This window comes from Malaclemys terrapin, chromosome 2 (genome assembly GCF_027887155.1).
Source record: "Malaclemys terrapin pileata isolate rMalTer1 chromosome 2, rMalTer1.hap1, whole genome shotgun sequence".
In the NCBI taxonomy this organism is placed as follows: Eukaryota; Metazoa; Chordata; order Testudines; family Emydidae; genus Malaclemys; species Malaclemys terrapin.
Window position 1 is genome coordinate 212,179,842 of NC_071506.1, and position 23,734 is coordinate 212,203,575.

The 23,734-nt window shown below is 43.0% G+C and overlaps 1 protein-coding gene across 7 annotated transcripts in view; it reads left to right on the plus strand.

The window, feature by feature from the left end:
• The window catches only part of TCAIM (T cell activation inhibitor, mitochondrial), a 56,245-nt gene that overhangs the window by 25,086 nt on the left and 7,425 nt on the right, over positions 1-23,734 (plus strand). For all 7 annotated transcript variants that reach the window (XR_008443983.1, XM_054019821.1, XM_054019820.1 and 4 more), the window contains exons 6-10: positions 6,657-6,779; positions 13,393-13,490; positions 18,215-18,306; positions 21,152-21,384; positions 22,497-22,628. Coding sequence is in view for 6 of the 7 variants with exons in the window: in XM_054019821.1 (XP_053875796.1) it covers positions 6,657-6,779; positions 13,393-13,490; positions 18,215-18,306; positions 21,152-21,384; positions 22,497-22,628 (678 nt within the window). In the remaining variant the exon portion in view is untranslated. The remainder of the gene's footprint in view (positions 1-6,656; positions 6,780-13,392; positions 13,491-18,214; positions 18,307-21,151; positions 21,385-22,496; positions 22,629-23,734) is intronic.

A 23,734-nucleotide genomic window follows, 5' to 3' on the forward strand; every position in this document is an offset into this window, starting at 1 on the left:
CTCATCCCTTGGAGGCCTGGAGTTCGCAGATGATCTCGCTCTCCTATCACATACTCAACACCTTATACAAGAAAAAACAACTCGACTCAACACATTCAGCCAGCAAATTGGACTGAAAATCAACCGCAGTAAGACCGATATCATGACCTTTAATATTGGCTCACCGTCAACAGTACAGATAGAGGATCATGCTCTCTCCAACGTAGAAACATTCACATGCTTGGGCAATACTATCAGCCAGAACAGTGGAACAAGCCAGGATATCCGGAACAGAATCAGTAAAGGAACACCTTTAGGAGCTCAAATACAGTCTCTGGAAATCTTCAAAATACAACACCAAAACCAAACTCCAGATTTATCTGAGCTGTGTACTTTCAATACTACTTTATAGTGCAGAATGCTGGGGAATGAGAGAGATGACATGTCCAAACTGTATTTATTCCATACAACCTGCCTCAGAAAAATCCTCATGACGACTGGTGCCCCCCCAGTATTGGGGGAGGGCAGCACCAGCTAAAGGGGAGGACATGTGATCTCCCCACGTGTCTTCACCCCAGCCTAGGGCCCCTGTGCTCTCCCCACCCCCTCCCTACCCCACATTACCTGTTGGGGGGATTTCTGTCCTCCTGCTGTGCCAGCTCTTTATGGCTGCCAGAGCTGGGCAGGGAGTGGGACAGAGCCACTCTTGGCTGCTGCCTGGTGCAGTGCGGCTGCTGCCTGGGAGAGTGCCTGGCTGTGGCAGCAGCAGGCTGCCTCCTGCCCGGGCTTAACTTCCAGAATAGCAGCTGAGCAAGTCAGAGCCCCCTCCACACCCAGCATGCTCAGTCGGCTCCTGTCCCCAGAAGCTGAGCCAGAGCAGGGAGGGGTGGCAGCAGCAGCCCGCTCCATGCCCAGGCTCAGCTCCTAGGGGTAGGAGCCGACTTTGAGCATGCCAGAAGCTGAGCCTGGGTGGGGGGCAGCCTGCTGCTGCCACAGCCAGGTGCTCTCCCCATCAGCCGAGACACGGCGCTGCACTGGCTAGCATCCCAGGCAATGTGGCTAAAAGAGGCTCTGGCCCCGCCCCTTCACTTCCGGCTCTGGCCCCACCCCTTCCTCGCCCCGCCCGGATCGGCTGCTGGGAGGGCACTTGACCCTTCATGATCCTCCCGTGCGTCACCTCCCTACAATCTCAAACCAAGACCTATTCATACAGTGCAGCCAAGAAGATATGAGCACCATCATTACCAGGAGGCGCTGGAGATGGATTGGCCATGTGCTTCAGATGGAAACTGATTCCATCACCAGAATAGCATTAAGGTGGACACCTGAAAGCAAGCGAAAACGAGGCCACCCAAAAACAACATGGTGAAGATTGGGGCACCGCTGGGGAACCATTGAAAGACTTGCTAGAAACAGCCCAGTCACTGAATCATGTTCTCACAGGTCTAGCTCATGAACTTTTTAAAAGCAGCATCTTAAGAGATCTTCATCGCTGCCCTAAACACCAGAGGTGTAATGAGAACGTGATGATGATGATAAACTAAATCATCTCAAAATGTTTTATCCATTAAATCTCTTAAGATGCTGCTTTTAAAAAGTTCATGAGCTAGACCTGTGAGAACATGATTCAGTGACTGATCTACAGTTATCTGTTTCTTAGGGTATGTCTACACTACGAGAGTAGTTCGATTTTACTTAAATCGAATTTCTGGAATCGATATTGCAAATTCGAACGTGTGTCCACACTAAGGACAGTAATTCGACTTTGTGAGTCCACACTAACGGGGAAAGCGTCGACATTGGAAGCGGTGCACTGTAGGCAGCTATCCCACAGTTCCCGCAGTCCCTGCTGCCCATTGGAATTCTGGGTGGAGCCGCCAATGCCTTCTGGGTAAAAAAATGTGTCGAGGGTGCTTTTGGGTAACTGTCGTCATCCGTCCATCACTCCCGCCCTCCCTCCCTCCTTGAAAGCGCCGGCGGGAAATCAATTCGCGCACTTTTCTAGTCAGTGACCGCGCGGACGCCACAGCACTGCGAGCATGGAGCCCGCTGCGACCATCGCTGCAGTTGTGGCCGTTCTCAACGTCTCGCAGCTTATCATCCACCTTTCCCAGAGGCAGATGCAGATAAGTCAGGCGAGGAGGCTACGGCACCACGGTGAGGGCCTGAAGTCTGAGAGTAGCACAGACCTGTCAGAAAGCACGGGACCCAGCGCCGAGGACAGCACAGTGGCAATGGGTCATGTGGATGTTGTGGAACGGCGATTCTGGGCCCGGGAAACAAGCACGGACTGGTGGGACCGCATAGTGCTGCAGGTCTGGGATGAATCCCAGTGGCTGCGAAACTTTCGCATGCGGAAGGGAACTTTCCTTGAACTTTGTGAGTTGCTGTCCCCTGCCCTGAAGCGCAATGACACCCGGATGCGAGCAGCCCTGACTGTCCAGAAGCGAGTGGCCATAGCCCTCTGGAAGCTTGCAACGCCAGACAGCTACCGGTCAGTCGCGAACCACTTTGGCGTGGGCAAATCTACCGTGGGGATTGTTGTGATGCAAGTAGCCAAGGCAATCGTTGATGTACTGCTGTCAAAGGTAGTGACCCTGGGAAACGTGGAGGTGATCATAGATGGCTTCGCAGCGATGGGATTCCCAAACTGCGGTGGGGCCATAGATGGAACTCACATCCCTATCCTGGCACCGGACCACCAGGCCAGCCAGTACATTAACAGAAAGGGCTACTTTTCCATGGTGCTGCAAGCACTGGTGGACCACAGGGGACGTTTTACGAACATCTACGTCGGATGGCCGGGCAAGGTTCATGACTCTCGTGTTTTCAGGAACTCTGGTCTGTTTAGACGGCTGCAGGAAGGTATTTACTTCCCGGACCACAAAAGAACTCTTTGGGATGTGGAGATGCCTATAGTCATCCTCGGGGACCCAGCCTACCCGCTAATGCCCTGGCTCATGAAGTCCTATACTGGCGCCCTGGACAGTGAAAAAGAACTCTTCAACTACCGGCTGAGCAAGTGCAGAATGGTGGTGGAGTGTGCTTTTGGCCGTCTCAAGGGGAGATGGAGAAGCTTACTGACTCGCTGTGATCTCAGCGAAACCAATATCCCCATTGTTATAGCAGCTTGCTGTGTGCTCCACAATCTCTGTGAGAGCAAGGGGGAGACCTTTATGGCGGGGTGGGAGGTTGAGGCAATTAGCCTGGCTTCTGATTACGCCCAGCCAGGCAGCCGGGTGATTAGAAGAGCCCAGCGGGACGTGCTGTGCATCCGGGAGGCTTTGAAAGCTAGGTTCCTGAGCGAGCAGGGTAACCTGTGACTTTTAAGTTTGTGTACAGAGAAGCTGACCCTGCCCCCGTTTCTTTACCCAGTTAATGTTGACTATCCTCTCCAGTTACATACCCCCTTCACCCCCTTCCAACACATGTTTAGAAATAAAATCACTTCTACTTTGTTAATGAACACCGTTTTCTTTATTACTGTTTTCGCGGGAATGTTTTAAACCTGGGACGCAGACTGTGGTGGGGAGCGGGTGTAGTGTAGTGACGCAAATGACGCTTCTAAACTCCAGGATTGACAGGCTCTGCAGTGGTGGACTGGTTGTTTCAACGGAGCCTGTCACCCCTCCTGATCGGGACTGTGTGTATGGGGGGGCTATGTGACTTTGTGGCAGGGGGAGGACGGTTACAGATCCCCTGCTGCGTGGCTCTGTGATCGAGGATAAGGACCACGGCATAAGATCTGTAACTGCCCTTCCCCGCCACAAAGTCAGAGAGCAACCCATCCCCCACCACAGAACATGAAAACCGAGACTGACCAGGGTAACTAGTGACTGCACTGTGTATGTGCCCTGCTGCTGGACCTGCCCCCGCCTATGTACCCTGCTAAAGGTGACTGTCCTGTCCAATTACCAACCCCCTTCCCCCCTCTTCCCCCCCTCCTCCAAAAGAACATGATGGAAACAGTAATTAACAGAAACGTATTTTTTATTAGCAACTACACATGAAACTGGGAGGTGAAACTTGGACGGGGGCTTGTGTGAGGTGGGAAGGAAAGAACTTGTCAAATTTTGGGGAATGAGAGCCTTCTACTACTAGAGCTGTCTGCAGGGGTGGAGTGAGAGTTTGCACGGACTCTGCCGCCCCTCCTTCTTTGCACTTTGGGTGAGGGGGGTATGGGACTTGGTGGCGGGGGAGGGCGGTTAGAGATGGACTGCAGTGGGGCTCTGTCCTCCTGCCTCCGTTCCTGCAGAACATCCACAAGGCGCCGGAGTGTGTCCGTTTGCTCCCTCATTAGTCCAAGCAGCGTTTGAGTCGCCTGCTGGTCTTCCTGCCGCCACCTCTCCTCCCGTTCCATGTGTGCTTGGTGCATTTGGGACAAGTTCTCCCGCCACTGGGTCTGCTGTGCTGCCTGGGCTCGGGAGCAGCCCATAAGTTCCGAGAACATGTCCTCCCGTGTCCTCTTCTTCCTACACCTAATCTGCGCTAGCCTCTGGGAGTGTGATGCCAGGCTAGGTTGTGAGACAGTCGCAGATGTGGCTGTGGGAATGGGAAAAAGGGAGTGAATTCCTCAGAAAGATAAATGTAGTTGTGAACAAAGAACATAGTCTTTCTCTGTGAACAAGACCATGCACAGCACCTATCACATGCACACTCAGGACAAGGTCGAATTCTCGGCCTTCGCATTCAGTGCCTGGGGTCTTGCACTGCAGATCTGAGAAGCGGGGCAGGACACCGGAATTTGTGTAGCAGGCAGACATGGTAAGCCGTAGACTTGTGGCAGTTAAAAATTTAATAGTAGCACTGGCCTCCTTTCACATTGAAAGCAATGCCAGTCCCTGCTGCCAGCAATCCAGCAAGCAGGAACTCTGCCCCTGTCCCACCCCCTCGCGGCTGTCCCCGGGAAAGATCCCTGTATGCTGCCCCTCTCCCGCCTCCACCGCGTGGCTGCAAACCAGCGGTTACAGTTCAGTAAAGGAACAGGCAAGCAGTCCCAACACTAACATTCCCCTACCTAATTCAAAGCAGGTCACCATGAGCGACATCACCCTGATGAGGATCTCAGACCGTGAGAAAGAAAGAATGCTTTGGGAAAGCCTCCAAAGACCAGGGCCGTATGCCGCCCTGCTCTGCAGGGCAATGATCCCTGAGTACTTGATTGTCTCGTGGCGCGGAAACGTTTCATACTACGGAGGACCCAATAAGGCCGCTCTCCCCAGGAACCTGATGCAATGGCTTTCCAATTACCTCCAGGAGAGCTTCCTCGAGATGTCCCAGGAGGATTTCTGCTCTATCCCCGGGCATATAGACCGCATTTTACTGTAGCTGCACTGGCAGGGACTAAACAGTAGAGCGGCTTGGGCAGAACAATCATGCTAAACCGGACATTGTTAGATTTTTTTTCAATAGTTGCACTGCCCAGGACTGAAACGGCCTAGGGCGAACTAATCATGAGAAACCCATTTTTGTTATTCTTAATATTCCTGTTCTGTTAAAAATAAATGTTTAGATGTTTACAACACTTACTGGCTGATCCTTCCCCAGATTCTGTGTCCGGGTTAACGGCTGGGGACGGTTGGTAGGGGATCTCTGTAAGGGTGATGAAGAGATCCTGGCTGTCGGGGAAATCAGCGTTGTAAGCGCTGTCGACTGCCTCGTCCTCCTCATCTCCTTCCTCATCTTCCCCGTCCGCTAACATGTCTGAGGAACCGGCCGTGGACAATATCCCATCCTCAGAGTCCACGGTCAGTGGTGGGGTAGTGGTGGTGGCCGCACCTAGGATGGAATGCAGTGCCTCGTAGAAACGGGATGTCTGGGGATGGGATCCGGAGCGTCCGTTTGCCTCTTTGGTCTTCTGGTAGCCTTGTCTCAGCTCCTTGATTTTCATGCAGCACTGCGTTGCATCCCGGATGTATCCTCTCTCTGACATGTCTTTAGAGATCTTCTCGTAGATCTTTGTATTCCGTCTTTTGGATCGCAGCTCGGAAAGTACGGACTCATCGCCCCACACAGCGATCAGATCCAAGACTTCCCGATCAGTCCATGCTGGGGCCCTCTTTCTATTCTGAGATTGCACGGCCATCACTGCTGGAGAGCTCTGCATCGTTGCCAGTGCTGCTGAGCTCGCCACGATGTCCAAACAGGAAATGAGATTCAAACTGGCTAGACAGGAAAAGGAATTCAAATTTTCCCGGGGCTTTTCCTGTGTGGCTGGTCAGAGCATCCGAGCTCGGACTGCTGTCCAGAGCGTCAACAGAGTGGTGCACTGTGGGATAGCTCCCGGAGCTATTAGCGTCGATTTCCATCCACACCTAGCCTAATTCGACATGGCCATGTCGAATTTAGCGCTACTCCCCTCGTCGGGGAGGAGTACAGAAGTCAAATTTAAGAGACCTCTATGTCGAACTAAATAGCTTCGCGGTGTGGACGGGTGCAGGGTTAATTCGATGTAACGGCGCTAACTTCGACATAAACGCCTAGTGTAGACCAGGCCTTATACTATAATAGGTTACACTAAAAATAGATTTATTCTTTTCAAGAAAACATTCTTTTAAAACATTACCTGATCTGGTAACTTGACATATTTCTTAAAGTAGCCATTAATGTTTTTATATAGCAGTGCAATGTGCCTGAGAAAAATGGTCTTGAACAGCCATATATTTTCTTTTTTACAGCTCCTGGTTAGATAATAGTGAAAAAAGTGCAATAAAGAAGCTGAGAAAGAGCTTACCACTTAGGGAAGAACTAATCCGTTTAAAAGATGAACTCACTCATCAGCTACAGCTCTCTGATATCAGGTAATGAAGTACAGAAGATCTACCTTAAAAGGGTCAAAACAAACATAATTTACAATTTTGTAAGGCCACATAGACTAAAAACAAAGTAATGCAGTTAAGCTTTAAAAAATGTATTCCAGCAAAATGTCTATTTTATATGTAGTCATAAAGGCAGTACTCCACTGAATACGATTATATTTTCATCAGACTTGTATGGGACTAAAAATTTGCATTTATAATATCTGAACTAGACCTAGTCTTATTTATAAGTCAGGAGATTGTACTACCTAGTAGTATGGTTGCCAATTCAGGAAAACACTTAAGCATGTGCTTCGGTTCTGTTGTAGTCAATAGGACCTAATCATGTGTTTAAGTACTTTACTGGATAAAATTGCTTTCCTGAATTGGAGCTTGAGCTTGCTTATGTAACTAACTTAGCTTCTCTTTTGATGCTGCATATGGTACTTATGGACGACCTGTGAAGACTTAGTAAAGGTATTGTTGTCCAAAATATCAGAAACAAGAGTCTATGGAGGGAATATTGTAATAACTTTAAAAAGCAGATTCTGTACTTGGGTTTCTTTATTCCAAAATATTTCTTAGAAACTACAAGTCATTAATATTTGAGAACAAAAATGTATCTCTTCAGGGTATGTTGTGAAAGCTTTGTGTTAAATAACTTTTAGGTTTGTTTAGTGCAGTAACATGGAGTTTAAAGCCAGAAGTGCCCACCAGATCATCTAATCTGACCTTCTATTTATCACAAGCCACACCACCCAAAAGCCACACAGTAAACCCAACAACTGAAATTAAACTCAAGTATTTCAGCCCATAGAAGACAGACTATTATGTGCCAAAGGCAGAAAATACGTGCACCTTGGTCCCTCCTATTACAGTGAAATGAATGAGAAATACCCAGATAATCCTTGCAAATGACTCTCGCTCACACACTGCAGGGGTGGGTGAAAACCCCCCAAGATCCTTCCCAACCCCACATATGATGATCAGTTAGACCCTAAGCATAGGAGCAAGAACCAGCCAGCCAGGCATTTGAGAGAAAGAATGCTTGGTGCCACCTCAGAGTCCTGGTCCTCCCTGTCAAATGTCCCTCTCTAGCCATGGCTGTCCCTGATGCTTCACAGGAGTGATATTAAGGAAACCCAGAATCCACTGGGGGGAAGCGGGGCATTGAGGAAATATTCCTTCCTGACCCCTGCAAGTGGCTGGCTAAAAACCTGAAGCATGAGCTTTTAGGAACATCAGACAAAATGGATTGAGCCCCAGGGCTGCTTCCCCTTACTGTCACAAGCAACCCCATCGTACAATCTCACTCATACATTTCTACAGCTCCCTCTTGAAACTAACTAAGTTGTTTGCCTCCACAACTCCCAATAGGAGGCTTTTCCAGAACTTCGCCCATCTCACGGTTAGGAACTTTCTTCTAATTTCCAGCTTGAATTTGTTCATGGCCAGTTTATATCAATTGTTGTTGTGCCAACACTGCTCTTTAGCTCTTCACCCTCCCTCGTAATTTACCCGCCTTGATATATTTATAGAGAGGGGCCTTCTTTTTGTTAGTGTTAACAAGTCAAGCTCTTCCAGTCTCCTCTCATAAAATTAGGCCCTCTATTCCCCTGATCACCCTATTGACTCTTCTCTGCACTTTTCTGGTTTGAATTCATCTTTCTTGAATGCGGGTGACCAAAATTGTATGCAATATTCCATATAAGGTCTTATAAGTGCCTTGTACGTGGCATAAATATGTCTCTATCTCTACTGGAAATGCCTTGCCTGATACATTTTTGGATCTCATTTACCTTTTTCACAGCCACATCGTACTGGTGGCTCATAGTTATCCTGTGATCCAACCCACACACCCAGGTCTCTCTTCTTCTCTATTGCTTCCAACTGATGAGCTGCTAGCTTGTAGCAAAAATTCTTATTAGACCCTAAGTTCCTGACTTTCACTTTGTATTACTGAATTTCATCCCATTTCTGTCACTCCAGTCTTCAAGGTCATCCAGATCTTCCTGTATAATGTTCCAGTCTTCCTCTATATTGACGATGCCTCCGAACTTAGTATCATCAGCAGATTTCATTAGTGCGCGCACACTTTTTGTGCCACTCTCATTAATAAAAATATTGAAAAAGATTGTTTCCAAGACCAATCCTTAAGGAACTCCACTAGTAACCTCCCTCCAGTCCAATAGTTCACCTTTCCGCACAACCCATGGCCTTCTCCAATTTTAGCCAGTTCCGTATCCATCTTGTACTGATCCCCATCTTCCCTAATTTAACTAATTTCTCATGTGGTACCATATCAAATGCTTTACTGAAGTCAGGTATGTAAGATCTATTCCATTTCTCTTATCTAAAATAATTTATTTTCTGAAAGACGATCGGGTTAGTCTGATGTGATCTACTTTTGGTAAATCCATGTTGCATTACATCCCTTTAACATTTTTTCTCCCATGAACTTGCTCTTTCCTTCACAATTTTTTCTAAAGCGGCACATACTAGTTACAGACCTGTTATTCTGACTGCCTGGATCACTTTTTTTACCTTTCTTAAATATAGGTCTGACATTAGCTATTCTCCAGTCATATGGGATTAGCCCCGACTTTATTAAAAATGCTTGCTACTGGACTAGCAATTTCATGTGCCAGTTCTTTCATATTTTGGAATAGAAATTATCTGGGCCCCTGATCTGAGCATGTTATGATCTGTTTGTCTTCCACCTCAGATGTGGTAATTTCCATTTCTACACACTCTCTTTCATCAACTATAGTGCCTTCATGCACATGTTCCATATTATCATCCTTATTGAAACCCCGCAATGAATTCATTTAGTTTGAGCCATATCTAGATTATCTTTAATTTCCTTCCCATCCTCACTGCATAGCAGCCAGACTCCACCCTTCCTTATTCTATTTTTATGTAAACTAAAAAGATTTGAATTCCCTTTGCAAGAGTTAATTCATCTTGATTTTTAACAATTCTAACTATTCTTACATTTTTCTAACCTCCAGATGTAGCTTTCTTTATTGATCAACCCTTTTTTCCATTCCTTATAAACTCTCAGCTTACTCCTAATAATCTTTTTGAGGTTGCTATTCAGCAATATTCTTTTTTAGGTTGCTATGGAGCCTTTCCCTACAAGCTTTTTTTCTTTGCTTGGGATGCAAATTTCAGATAACTTTTTTATATAGTTGTGTCATAGGGCGAATCCAGCCTCAGTGACTGACCACCACAACTCCAAGTCGTCTTAAACACCACTGTGCTTTATATTCCTTCAAAGGTCACAGCCTGGAGTGTTGTTTTACATACTGCTTACAGTCAGTAGCCAGCTTCCTCACTTGCTCTGGGGAAACGGTGGAGTATTAACAGCAGCCAGTCCTATCTACGCCTGCCTTCCTTCAGGCTCCCGACTCTCCTCCCTAGCACTTCCTTCCTATCTACTTATATAGTCCCAGCTGCAGGGGTTTCTTCCACCCAATTAGCCCCTGAGCTGTATCTTTACTCAGTTAATTGGCATGCTCTGCCAACTACCTGTCTTTCAGTCAAGTCCCAATTAATGTATACTGGTGAGGATTTGAGTGACAGGGTGCTGAGTCAACTCATGAGTCATAATGCCCTGTTAGAAGTTGATTTTGAAGAAATTCCAAGCCTCCTCCGCATTAAAGTCCTTGAGCTTTTCAGTTGACTTCTTTAACTAATTCCCTTAATTTCCCAAAGTCTGCACTTTTGAAATAAAAGGTCATAGTTGACAAGCTGATTTTGATTATCCTTCCATTTAATTTAAACTTAATCAGCTCATGATTGCTCAATCCAAGGTTATTTCCTAAGACTAGCTCTTCTGTGAAGTCCTCACTGCATAGTAAAACCAAATCAAAACAAGTTGATAGAATCTTTCTGAACATTGAATGAAATTTGCTTGTCTGTGGTTTTTAATTTTTCTTTCATAGTCTGTTATCAAAATATTGTAATACTATATTGTTACATTTTATGGAAAGTTAACAATATTTTAATGAAAAAATGTACAAGAAAATGCTTCCTGTTCAGAAATTTTTCTAACTGAGAAGTAATTGTATCTTAATGGGAAACTGCTACTTCCACCTCTTACAGGTCAATGCTAATATGGTTGGAGGCTTTAAAAGTAAATAAAGGTCTGGATCCTCAGCCATTCCAAGCTTATGCTTGGGACATTTGAGCAGAGGATGCAGGCTCTAAGCCACCTTTTTTGTGTCCCCAATCCTGGAGCTATTGAGGCTCAAAGCAGCCTCAAAGTATAACATGGAGTAGCTTAGGCTGGTCTGAGTTATGCCTGCTGTAGTTGTCCCATTAGGGCCCTTGCATGGTACCATCCCTCTGTGCCCCTGATGCTGAATTGCTACACTGGCTTTATGCTAAGGATTCTCCTATTCTGTGGTAACAGTTTTATGTTTGAGGCAGTTTTAAGTACACTGAAAAGGGACCTGGGAAAGCTGAAGATCTGGCCCATAATTGTAAACTGTGTTAACGTAATGTTGAGGGTACAGTGACCAAGAAACCTCAGAGTTTAATCACTATATGAAACATTATCCTTAACTTGCCTGTTCTGTGTCAGTGTTGAGGGGATCTCAAAATGGTGAATTTTTTTTTTTTTTTTTTAATATACACATGCTGTAATACCTGAACAGAAGGTGAATTAAAGTTGATGTATTTTTGTGGTTTTAATGTAGGTACATTTTGATAGCAGCAAAAGTTATCCTAATGTCTCTTAATTAAATATTGTAAATCATAAACATCTGTATGAATGAAGCTGTGAAAAGGGCAACAAAAATGATTAGGGGTATGGAACGGCTGCTTTGTGAGGAGAGATTAATAAGACTGGGACTTTTCAGCTTGGAAAAAAGACAACTAAGGGGGGATATGAAATCTATATATGAAGTCTATAAAATCATGACTGGTGTGGAGAAAGTGAATAAGGAAGTGTTGTTATTTACTCCTTCTCATAACGTAAGAACTAGGGGCCACCAAATGAAATTAATAGGCAGCAGGTTTTAAACAAACAAAAGGAAGTATGTTTTTCATACAATGCGCAGACAACCTATGGAACTCTTTGCCAGAGGATGTTGTGAAGGCCAAGACTATAATAGGTTTCAAAAAAGAACTAGATAAGTTCATGGAGGATAGGTCCATCAATGGCTATTAGCCAGGATAATCAGGGATGGTATCCCTAGCCTCTGTTTGCCAGAAGCTGGGAATGGGCAACAGGGGATGGATCACTTGATGATTACCTGTTCTGTTCATTCCCTCTGGGGAACCTGGCATTGCCCACTGTCAAAAGACAGGATATTGGGCTAGATGGACCTTTGGTCTGACCCAGTATGGCAGCTGTTATGTTCTTATGAATGGATAACTTACTCTGGCTGGTCATTCAAAAAAAACTGGCACTACTTTCTGCAAGATATGCTACAGGAAATTTTTTAGAGATGTTTTTCCTCCTTACTTACAGTACATGCACATAAAACTTTCAATTCCAGTACAGTAGTTCCCCTAATAGCAAGCCAAATCAACCCATCCAATATATGATCTAAATACTGGTCTGAACTCTCCAGGATTCAAGGGAGAAAGGAATCTTTCCCCCTGCTTGGCTGTACAGCACCTGTGTAACTGAGTAATTAAGGGCTAGTTACTAGTAAGTGCTCCTACTTAACTTTATGCTGTGTGAATAACCTAAATGAAATCAATGGACATACTCACAGGTGCTGGGTTCCACCAGGCCCCAGGGTGCTCAATCCTCCGCTCTGGCCCTGCCTCCACCCCACCCCTTTCCCCAAATCCCCAGCCTGCCTCGTCCCACTCAGTTCTGCCCACTCCTCTGAGCGCGACTTGTCCCTGCTCCTCCCCTCTCCTCTCCAGCGCCTCCTGCATGCCACGAAACAGCTGATTGCAGGGGGCGAGAGGTGCTGATTGGCGGAGCCGCCAGTGGACGGGAGGTGGGGGGAGGAGGAAAGGTAGGCACTGGCTAGCGGAGGGTGCTAAGCACCCACTAACTTTTTTCCAAGGGTGCTCTAGCCCTGGAGCACGCATGGAATTGGCGCCTATATACTCACTGCATAAAGTACATGTGTAAGTCTTTTTAGGAACAGGGCTGAGGCTGCAATAGACTTCACAATCCTAACCTCTTGTCCTCTTTTAAGAAATCAGTAAATTTATGAATAAAACTTTTGTACTGAACTCCCTTCTGCGTATAGGAAAAAAATACAAAGAAAGTATCCCGAGAAACAAATAACTGCTTTTTGCATATCCAAGTTATAGTTTTTAGCTTTTTTCAGTTTGTTTTTCCCCATTTCACCTGCACCATCTTCAATATGGCACCCACTGCAAAAGAAATTCTACATTTTCCATTTAAATTACTTTAATTGTTGGTTTATATATAAAATTTGAGTAGTGTATGACTCAGACCACTTTATACACATTCCCAGTTGGATTATTTTCTATTTATTACTCTTCAGTGACTGTGATTTTTGTTGCTATGAATTACTGCTTTATTGTAAAGCTCTTAGCACACTTTGGGCACTGCCTTACATTTAAAAAAAAATCCTTTTACAAGACTGAGTGATATATTCTCAAGTATATTTTTCTTTAGGTGGCAAAGAAGCTGGGGTATTGCCCATCGTTGTAGCCAGCTACACAGTCTAGGTCGTTTAGCTCAGCAGAGCCCAGAAGTATTAAGGAATCTTAAAGGTATATTTCCTATTACTTTTCTCTTTTGTGTGTCATGGTACAGTAATCCTCTAAAGATAAGCATGAATTTTATGGTATTCCTCATGAAAGCATAGTAACTGCCTGAGTTACTTAAGAAATTATCAGTGATACATAGTTAAAAATTCAAGTTATTTCATTTCATAGTTATTTAAAATATTGACTATTGTCCAGTAACTGACTACAACATCAGGATTTAAAAGCACTTGCTTATTTCAGCTTGAAGTCTTCATATAGACTCATTTAAAGACTGTACTTTCAGATATTCAGAAACTCACAATTTACGGTATTCATAATATCAATCTTACAGTAAATAAACATATCTGTTTATATATGTTTAATAATTGAAAAATAGTCACATACAACATATCAAAGTGATCACATAATATAATTACAAATATGATTCTTCCATTTCTTGTTACTGTCACATTATATAGTTGACATTCGTTCATATTAGCCATATTAAACACAAATGCTTAATGAATACCTCAAAAGAGGTTTGAGTATTTGAATACCTGAAAGTACACTCCTAGTTTAAATAAGCAGCCATAGATGGTGTGTGTGTGTGTGTGTGTGTGTGTGTGTGGTTTTTTTTTTTTTTTTTTTTTTTTTTTTTTTTTTTTGGCATTTGTACACTGTTAACCCTTGCTTCAGGGTCCAGGACTTTTAGTCTTAACACAAGTCAACTCCATGCTTCCAGATACTGAGTTGAACTATATTTGCCAGAGAAACATTTAGGTATGAGGGCGCAGACACTTTAGAACAGGGGTGGGCAAACATTTTGGCCCAAGGGCCACATTTAGCTATAGAAATTGTATGGCGAGCAATAAATGCTCACAAAATTGGGGTTGGGGTGCGGAAGGGAGTGAGGGCTGTGGATGAGGCCAGAAATGGGGGGTGGGGCCAGAAATGAGTTCAGGGTGTGGGAGGGAGCTCCAGGCTGGGGCAGGTGGGATGGAGTGCGAGGCGCAGGTGAGAGCTCTGGGGTGGGGCTGAGGATGAAGGGTTTGAGATGTAGGAGGGTGCTCCGGGCTGGGACCGAGGGGTTTGGAGTGCAGGACAGGGATCAGGGCTGGGGCAGGGGGGTTAGGACATGGGGTGGGGGGATGAGGGCTATGGCTGGGGGTGCAGGCTCTGGGGTGGGGCTGGGGATGAGGCAGTTGGGGTGTAGGAGGGTGCTCCAGGCTAGGACCGAGGGGTTCAGAGGGTGGGAGGGGGATCAGTGCTGGGGCAGGGGGTTGGAGCACAGGAGGGTGGCTCAGGGGTGTAGGAATCTGCTTACCTCAAGCAGCTTCCAGAAGCAGCTGCATTTCCCAGCTCCGGCTCCTACACAGAGGCACAGCCAGGCGGCTCTGCTTCGCGCCGTCCCATCCACAGGCACCACCCCTGCAGCTCCCATTGGCCGCAGTTCCCGGCCAATGGGAGCTGCGGGGGCAGCGTGCAGAGCAGAGCCCACTGGCTGCCCCTATACGTAGGAGCCGGAGGGGGGACATACCGCGGCTTCCAGGAGCTGCGTGGAGCAGCCACCGACATTGCTCCGCAGCTGGAGTGCCAGAGCGGGGCAAGTCCCAGACCCTGCTCCCCAGCGGGAACTCGAGGGCCAGATTAAAACAGCTGATGGGCCGGATCCAGCCTGCGGGCCATAGTTTGCCCACCCCTGCTTTAGAACCTATGAGATTCCTATACACAACCCCCTTATTCTTATGGCCCATGTGAACCTGGGCCTAATGCCCCATCTCTTTGCATTCCTTCAGAGAAGTATACATGTAGGAATCGAGATGCATTGTCATCAAAATGCCCCAGATCAACTCACAAGGGTAGCGATGGCTGCTCTTCAAGAGGTTCCTTTGGATTAGAAATGGGTGAATCATTGGGAAGTTATTTTCAGTAAAGGATTAGAAGCTCCTTCCTCCATCTCTAGCTCTCCTGACCTAGATGACACCAGAATCAGCTTCTGTCTTACCTCTTGAGGAATACAAGTTATTTAAGGTTTATTGGATAGACAGGTGAAAGAACTATATTTGCCTGTTTACACTATGGAGGATAAATCCCACAAATAGTTATACAATCCAGACAAAAGACTCTAAGATAGCTTTTTCTGTCAGAGGGACTTCTGGAACTACGTGAGATCTGTGGCTCTCTGCTTCATCCATGCCACCAGTATCCAAGAAGAATGATAAACTCTAACAGGTGCCCCAGGCAGGACAAAAGTACTTCTACCAGAACCAGATACTGGGTTCACTTGTGGTCTCTGCTGCCCTGGAAAAGAGTAAGTTGGTGCAGTAATTATAATCTTTCCTTGGGGACAAGGAGACAAAAAGATGGATCACTAACTCTCAGAATACCTAATTATCTGGCCAGTAGGCTTGTAAGAACTTTTTTTTTTCTTGGGTTAAGTAATCTTCTCTTGTAGATCATATTCCAGAAGACCTACATTCTGAAATCAAATCTCTTGTCCAAGAAAGATTGAGCATCTCTGAACACTTTCAGGTTACCATATGACTCCTCTGATACAGCAGACTGATCTGTGGCAATAACTGTTGGCCAGCACACATGACATCACGCTTAGTCTTTCTCAAGATTCTCAGTTTTGAATAATTATTTATACACTTGAGAACTCCCTTATTTAATCGAAAGACAGGTGAGACTGTCCCACATTGTTCAACCTTATAAAGAACCTTGGAAAGGTAATGTTTATCAATGAGAAGAATCAATATGCTAATATACGATTGTGTATATAATTATTCCTTGGACCCTGCAAATTTGGCCTCTGCCCTAGATGAATACTCAGATGATTAACTGTGTCCGCAGTCTCAGTCCCACCCCCAGGAATAATTACTGTCTTACAGGTAGGTAGAGGTCATTGTGAGAATATTTTTACTTCCTTTTATCTCTGTTTTTGAGATGACTCTTTGGGAGTGTTCCTTTCAACTATGTCTTTCTCATGGAAAACTAAGGTCAGGTCTGGACTAGCACTTCTGACAGCAAAACTTTTGTCACTCAGGGGTGTGAAAAAACACCCCCACCCCCCGAGTGACACACAGTTTTTCCAGTGTAAGCACTCGTGTGCACAGCACTATGTCAGTGAGAGAGAAGGCTGTCTAACAGCACAGCGGGTGTGTAGGATTGTATAAGGATACCTGGGGTCAGATATCTGCATAAAAGTTCACCAAAGGGTAGCATGTGAGGTCTCTACCGAGAGCCAGTTATCCACTGGTTGTCATAATCCATTGTGAAATGTATGTACATATAATATTTAAGAACTTATGTGTCTATACTGAAAATTATGCTCTTAAGGTCTTGAACTTAAGGCAGGTCACCAGGAGATGATGTACCATGGAGATGTGCCTTTCAGGAAGGAGGCAACAGATACCTGTCTCCCTGTCTGGCCTAGGATGACCAGATGTCCCGATTTTGATAGGAACAATCCCGATTTTGGGGTCTTTTTCTTGTATAGGGTCCTATTACCCCCTACCCTCTGTCCTGATTTTTCACACTTGCTGTCTGGTCACCCTAGTCTGGCCATTTGTGTATTGTATCCCTCATGCTGCATGCTTATTTGCATACTGAGCCGGGTGCAAATTGAGAGATTGGAAAAATCTACAAGAGAGGAAAACTGCAGGAAGAAACTAACAGCAGGGGGGTGTCCTCTTTATGAATAAAGACAAAGGATTGGTCTGGTATATTTTGGAGTGCAGAGACACCCTGAAAATCCTTCATCTAGGACGCAAACTGACAGCATGTGTGTCCCATGAAAAAAGGGTCACAGCCAACCTAGCTGTAAAGGATTTTGGGTGAGCAATACTCTACTAGACATGAGAGTATCTTTGTTAATTAAGTCTGGCTCTAGATTGCGTGCTATGATTTTATTTAATATGTAACCTCTGGTTTACAATATTTCTACTTGTTACTATTTGAATCACTATGCTTTGTTAAATAAACTTGTATTTGATTTCACTGTAAACAAACCTAAACACTGCGAGTTAAGGGGAGTGGTGATTTGAGGAGCAACTGGTAAGCTGGTAAGCTGGGATGTACTGTTTCTTTGGAAGCAGCAAATCAGTGAATACTGCAAGTGGTCAGTAGATCAGGGGCTGGACACTCCACTTGGAGGGCTTGAGGGCTGGAGCATGCCTATCACTAACCTACAGAGTGACAGTGGCCTGAGAGGCCTAGAGGGGAGTGCCTATATTGCCAGTGGCTGATAAGGTTGGGGAGTTGATCCATGGTAGGCACAGACAAGGCTTCTTCACTCTAAGGGCAAGTGGTAGAGAGGTGCCTCACAACCCTAGGTGCCCCGGGAAATGTTATAGTGGTGATCTGGGCAATATTTACCATATTCAGCTTAAAGTTACTTTATTTAATACAAATAATAGTGATCTAATTATTGTTTCTTGAGTGCATACAGTGTTCTGTGGGTTGTTTAAATATGGTATTGTCCAAATATTGATAGTTGTCCAAAAATAGTCTATAAGATAAGACACTAAGTAGTGAAACTACACAGGGGAGGGAAGGAAAATACTAGGTCAAGTTTCGTATAGAAAAATCCTTGAATTTAAACTTTCAGAACGAGAGTTTCCAATTGATGGGAGTAAAGCTTCTACTTATTTTTGTCTGTGCTGAAATGATTTACTCTTGGTGAAATGCAATAATATTGTTAAGCTTACATAGTTGTGGAAAGTGACTAAAAACTGTTTCATTATTAGGACACACAGTAGTATTCACGGACTGTTCAGGTATGAGTGCAACAGGCCATGTCATGCTAGGCACAATGGATGTTCACCACCACTGGATCAAAGTAAGAGAATTTCAGATAAAGGATAGTTAATATTTTTCATAATTTAGTTAATGGTGCCTTGTATAAATGACTTTTTTTTAAAAGGTTTATAACCAAAATATTAATTGCTACAGGTAACTGATAAGTAATTTAATGCAATGCATATAGTTACTATGTTCAGCGTAACTTGATACTTGCATTCTAAACCGAATCCTTTGCAGTAGATGTTAATAAGAACCATAATCTTTATGGTTGGGTTTTTATTGCAGTTTCTGCTAGTAAATCAACTCCTGGTCTAATACTAAGGGTGAACAAAATTGGCTTTTTCGCAACTTAGAATGCAACATGATCACGCACTGGTGAAATATTTCTTCATCCCTAAAATGTCTCAACTAACCAAAAAAAAACCCACTACTACTGGGAACTCAATGGGAGTTTTGCTATTTATTTCAGTGGAAGCTGTGTTGATCACAAACTCTTTTTGCAACATCTACTAAACTACTTTTTCTGTACCCAACACTCCATCTTGTTCACTAAGCCACCTTAGACTGAAAGAATCCCTTTTTGTGTCTCCTTTATTTACACATTTCTGTAGGTATTTCAGTGTTTGTTGTTGCAAACAGGCTGTGGCAAACTCTATGGCATCTTTTTAATAATAATATATAGTTTCCAAAGAACTATAGAGAGTAATCTTTTAACATAATGCACAGATACCACCAGGATATCACTTAATGAAATGTCTGAAAATATTTGTCACTTCATTCAAAGATGATTTTCATATATTTCATAGTTCCAGTGAATTTAAATTTAGCAATGTACAGTTCACTTAAATGAATTGTAGGCGTTGAAGAGGAGATTTACATAGGGCATCTGCAGAATTATCACTCTTTGCACCAATTAGTTTAGTTCAGTATTGTCAGTTCTTGGCCCACATAAGTAAGTAGCATTTGGTCACCTGAGAAGTCACTCCTTTTAAAGGACTTGCATAAAAGGAGTTAAATGTGGATAAAATTCAAAAAGAAAGAAATGGAGGTGGGTGGGTGAGTTCAATGCTGTAGTGCAGGACCATAAGATTCCTATCTTACATCCTGCAGTTAACATTGTAGTCAACTAATCAACACAAAATTCTGTAGCAGATGATTAGTTCCTTGTCTATGTAAGCTCAGTGGAGTGAGAGGTTTCTGTTAACTCTCTCTTTCCTGTTTTGTTAATATGAATGATTTATATCTTTGGTAAATTGAGAAATTGGAATTAAATGCAAAATTCATTCAAAAGCGCATTGAATAGAAAAAGTTTGAGAGAAAGTGCTTTGGATGTTCACTTTTTTTAATAGAAGCTGCACATTAAGATTCCAGACTACCACCTTGTCTAATTAAAAAGAGAAATTATAGCTTCTAATGATTTAGTGTCTTAAATGTATTTTTAAAAATTGAGTAGGAAGCTGATGTTTTGAGACTTGAATAGGATAATGTGTGATTTAAAGTCTTTAAGTTCTTGAAAGATAAATTCACTTTCTTTTTTGAGATATTGTAGTTAAAACTAATGAGAAATTGGCCAGCATAATTAAAACAACTTAAAATAACTTTGGAAGTCACCTGCTTTGTCATCATATGCAAAAGGTAACAAATGCATTACCTGTATAATCATATTGGACCTCCTGCTGCAAATTATCATTGAAATTGCAGCTTTCACTTTGACTTCTTCATGATGGAAATAATGCAACATTGATGAAATTGCTAAATTAGCTGTCCATTCTGAGGTATAATCACTGTTGGCAAGATCTGCTTTCATTCTTCTTTGATCAGCGTTTGCTGCTTGGAAGGTCTTGTCTACAGCCAAACTTCACCAGTTGAACTGAATCTCTCATGATTAAACCAATCCTAAACCAAAATAAAAGTACACATAGTCTTGCACTGATTTAACTAAATTGGTTTAAAAACACACCTTTATTTAAACCAGAGCAAATCTGTATGTAGACAAGATTGTACTTCCACTTTAGTACCACTGAGTGTTTGTCACTGTCTTTTCTTTTGAAACTATTCTCTATTCAGTCAAGCTGATAGCTCAGACTTTTTGCACAGAAGGAAGAGAGAGATCCTTCAAATCACACTGCAGCAGGGTATGCTGAGGCCTGTATGAAATTCTAGTATATGTTGGCATCAGTACATCTACAGCTAAAACTTTTTTTCTTTCTCATTTATGTGCATGTGCACACTTGAAGAATTTCAGTGTGTATAATTAATGTTGTATATGTGCTATTTTATCTATAGTACAGATAATTCATAGGCCATGTCATACTAGTCATCTCATTTAGTATATCATGGTAATGTGTATAATAATGGGACACAAGCGGTCATAAGTTGTTTTATATATAAAATACACAAAAGTTGTTTAGCTCCCTAACAGTCATGCCCTCTAATTCTTCATCCACAAGCACACACCTTACTATTACCACTTCTGCTGTACACTATGAACCATGCACATGGGGCTAGAAATGCAGTGGGAGAACACTGCTGACAGATTAAAAAGTTGTGTACGATCCCTCATGTCAGTGGCTGTGCATGAATGCTACTTTGTAGGATAAAATCCAGCAAAAAAGCATAACTCCTCATAGAGATTCCATGTAATCCTCCTCTCCCCCCAACTCCCCGAAACAAGATTGGCAGAGCTGGGTGAACAGACAATCTTGTTTGTGTTCCCAGTGCATAACTTTCAGTTGTAACATTTAGAGTTTATGTTTACATCGTTAGATACTTCATTTTCTTTAGGGTTCCTTCCGTTGTGAATTAATAAGCGGCTAATTTCTTGGAGAGATTTTTATCACGTGTTATGTGTAATTATAGGCAATGTATTTTTGTGTGTGCAGATTTTTGAGAGATTGCCTAGCTATTATAAACTTCAAAAGAAGATGCTGCTTTTGGAGGACCGTATAAGTCATCTTCTAGGAGGCATACAAATAACATACATTGAAGAGATGCAACCACTGTTAACTCTTGAAGAATATTACACCACTCTTGATGCTTTCTATAATAGATTGCTTAACAGTAAACTATCTTTTCACCCTCGTAGTCTGCGTGGCTTGCAAATGATTCTAGAGAGGTAAGTGTCTGCAGGATAGCTGCTTCTATAAAGCTTTTTGGTCATTTTACACTCTATGCTGATTATGTATTGCTCTTCTTAATATTACAAAGTCTCATTTGCTGCAGTATTGTTCCTTTGGCATTTTCACATTCCCTATTGGTTGTAGTATATTTTACATTTTTAATGTAGCTTCAGGAAATGTTAACTGCCTGCATCAAGTTAATTAAGACTGCACAACCTGGAAACAATATGCACACATTACAGCTTACTAGGCACTATCAATCCTGTTTGTAGTTATGGAATCAATATGATCTGTTTCTAAATGATGCAACTGTGTCAAACTGTTTCTCTTGAGTTGGAGAGTGATTAGCTAGAAGGAAATCATGCACATCCAGTGAGGATAGCATTTTTGTCTTTCTAAACTCATCTGCACGGTATATAGCATTGAATAGATTGAACAATCTGTCAAGCATATGAACAGCTGTTACACAGAGACACAAGTATGTGCATCTAATAAGCCAGTGTAGTTCAGTGAGGGTAGAAGTGCCTGCCCAGGGCATATGTATTTAGGCTTTGTTTATGTGACTAAGATAATGTGATAGTGCTAAGAGAATACTTGGCTTGAATTCATTTCAGAGCCAGCTTTACATCCACGTATTGTGCTAGTAAGATCATTAGACAGGTTGAACACAGGATTCAAGAAATGAAGTTGCAGTTGTTTTGTAAGGGTTCTGCCAAGACTGCTAAATGTAAAATTTTAACGTATCTTAAAATTGCTAATTTAATGGAGAAAGTCCTTTGAAATCTAAATCTTTGTTTAAATCTCTGAGAAATTATCTGAAAAAAGTGAGTTTTGTGAGTCAATAGTTTTGTCTGCAGCAGGAAACTAATATGCATCTATTGAGTTGCTTCTGCTGATCCACACTTGAAATTTTAAAAAATATGAAAACACCTAAAATAACATTCTGTACTCATGCCTCAAACCTTTACCAAAGAATGATTTAGAATGTATTGATCAGGTGGGATTTTTTTATCCTTAATTCCTCATTCTGTTATCCATGACAAATATTTTAGTACACGAAGAAGTGATAAGATACGTCTATTTTGACTTTCATCATATTTCATTACAGTGATAGGTATGCTCCAAACTTGCATGAACTTGGGCATTTTAACATCCCAACAATGTGTGATCTAGCAACCCTTCAGTGGTTTATTATTACCAAAGCACAGCAAGCAAGAGAGAATCTGAAAAGAAAGGAAGAGTAAGTATTCTCAGCAAGTTTGTACACTAGCTCTTGTGTTTCTCTTCTACTTCTTGTATTACTGAATTATTTGTTTTACGTCTATAACAATACGAGAACTTTGAGAATATATAAAGGGAGTTAACTTTTCCCTACAAAAAAGGGTCTCACCTTTCTCGCCACTGTGTTCTATCTGTTTTACCCAACATGAATGCTTGTCTCTCTAACCAGTAGTTGGTCCAATAAAAGATATTACCTCACCCAACTGTCATTTGTTATAAACTGCTGCTCAGCTGACTACTTCCTTATCAGTTTACATAGCAGCTATATTTCATTAGAAAATGAAAGATTTTTTTGTTTGTAAGAGATCATGAAACTTGATGATTTTACAATAATCTTGCTGAAGTATGCAGACACTCAATGATTGCCACAATTGAGCATTCTTTATTGAATATGAAAATATTTTATGGTACATACAAGTTTTTTAAAGGTTTTAAAAATCTCTTTATGGTCCTGAATCCTTAATATGGACTCCAATTAGAAATAAATATCTTTTAAAACAGCTGAAAATTTTCCTCTTTTTTACTTATTTGGCAAGACCTGAATTCAGAGTTAGTGTTAGTGAAATCACAAGCACCTAATGCAGCATAAGGATGCAGCTCCCTTCACTGTTTGGGAGCTTGCAGTATAATCAGCACTTCAGAAGAAAATAAGAACCCAGAATTTTTGAATACCAATCTAACCAATTAAAATGGATCTTTAAGGACCCAAACCTGCAGCTGGAACAATGCATGAGCATCAGGGGCAGCCTCCTGCAGAGTTCCAGGCAGGTGCAAGGGGCTGCCTGCACTAATCCAGTTGCAGGATCATGGCATAAATGTGTAATTTTTAAGGCCTGCCTTACACTTAAAAATAGATAAACGTAGCTACACTGGTCAAGAGACCATATGTACACCCCTTACCAACGTAGCTCTGCTGACCTACCCCAAAGTGTAGATGCATCTATGTCAATGAAAAAGTACTTTTGTCAATATAGCTATTATCATTTGGGGAGGTGGTCCTGCATCAATGGAAAAACACCCTCTCTTGGGGTAGACTGCACTTGCACTGTATGGGATCATGTTGGC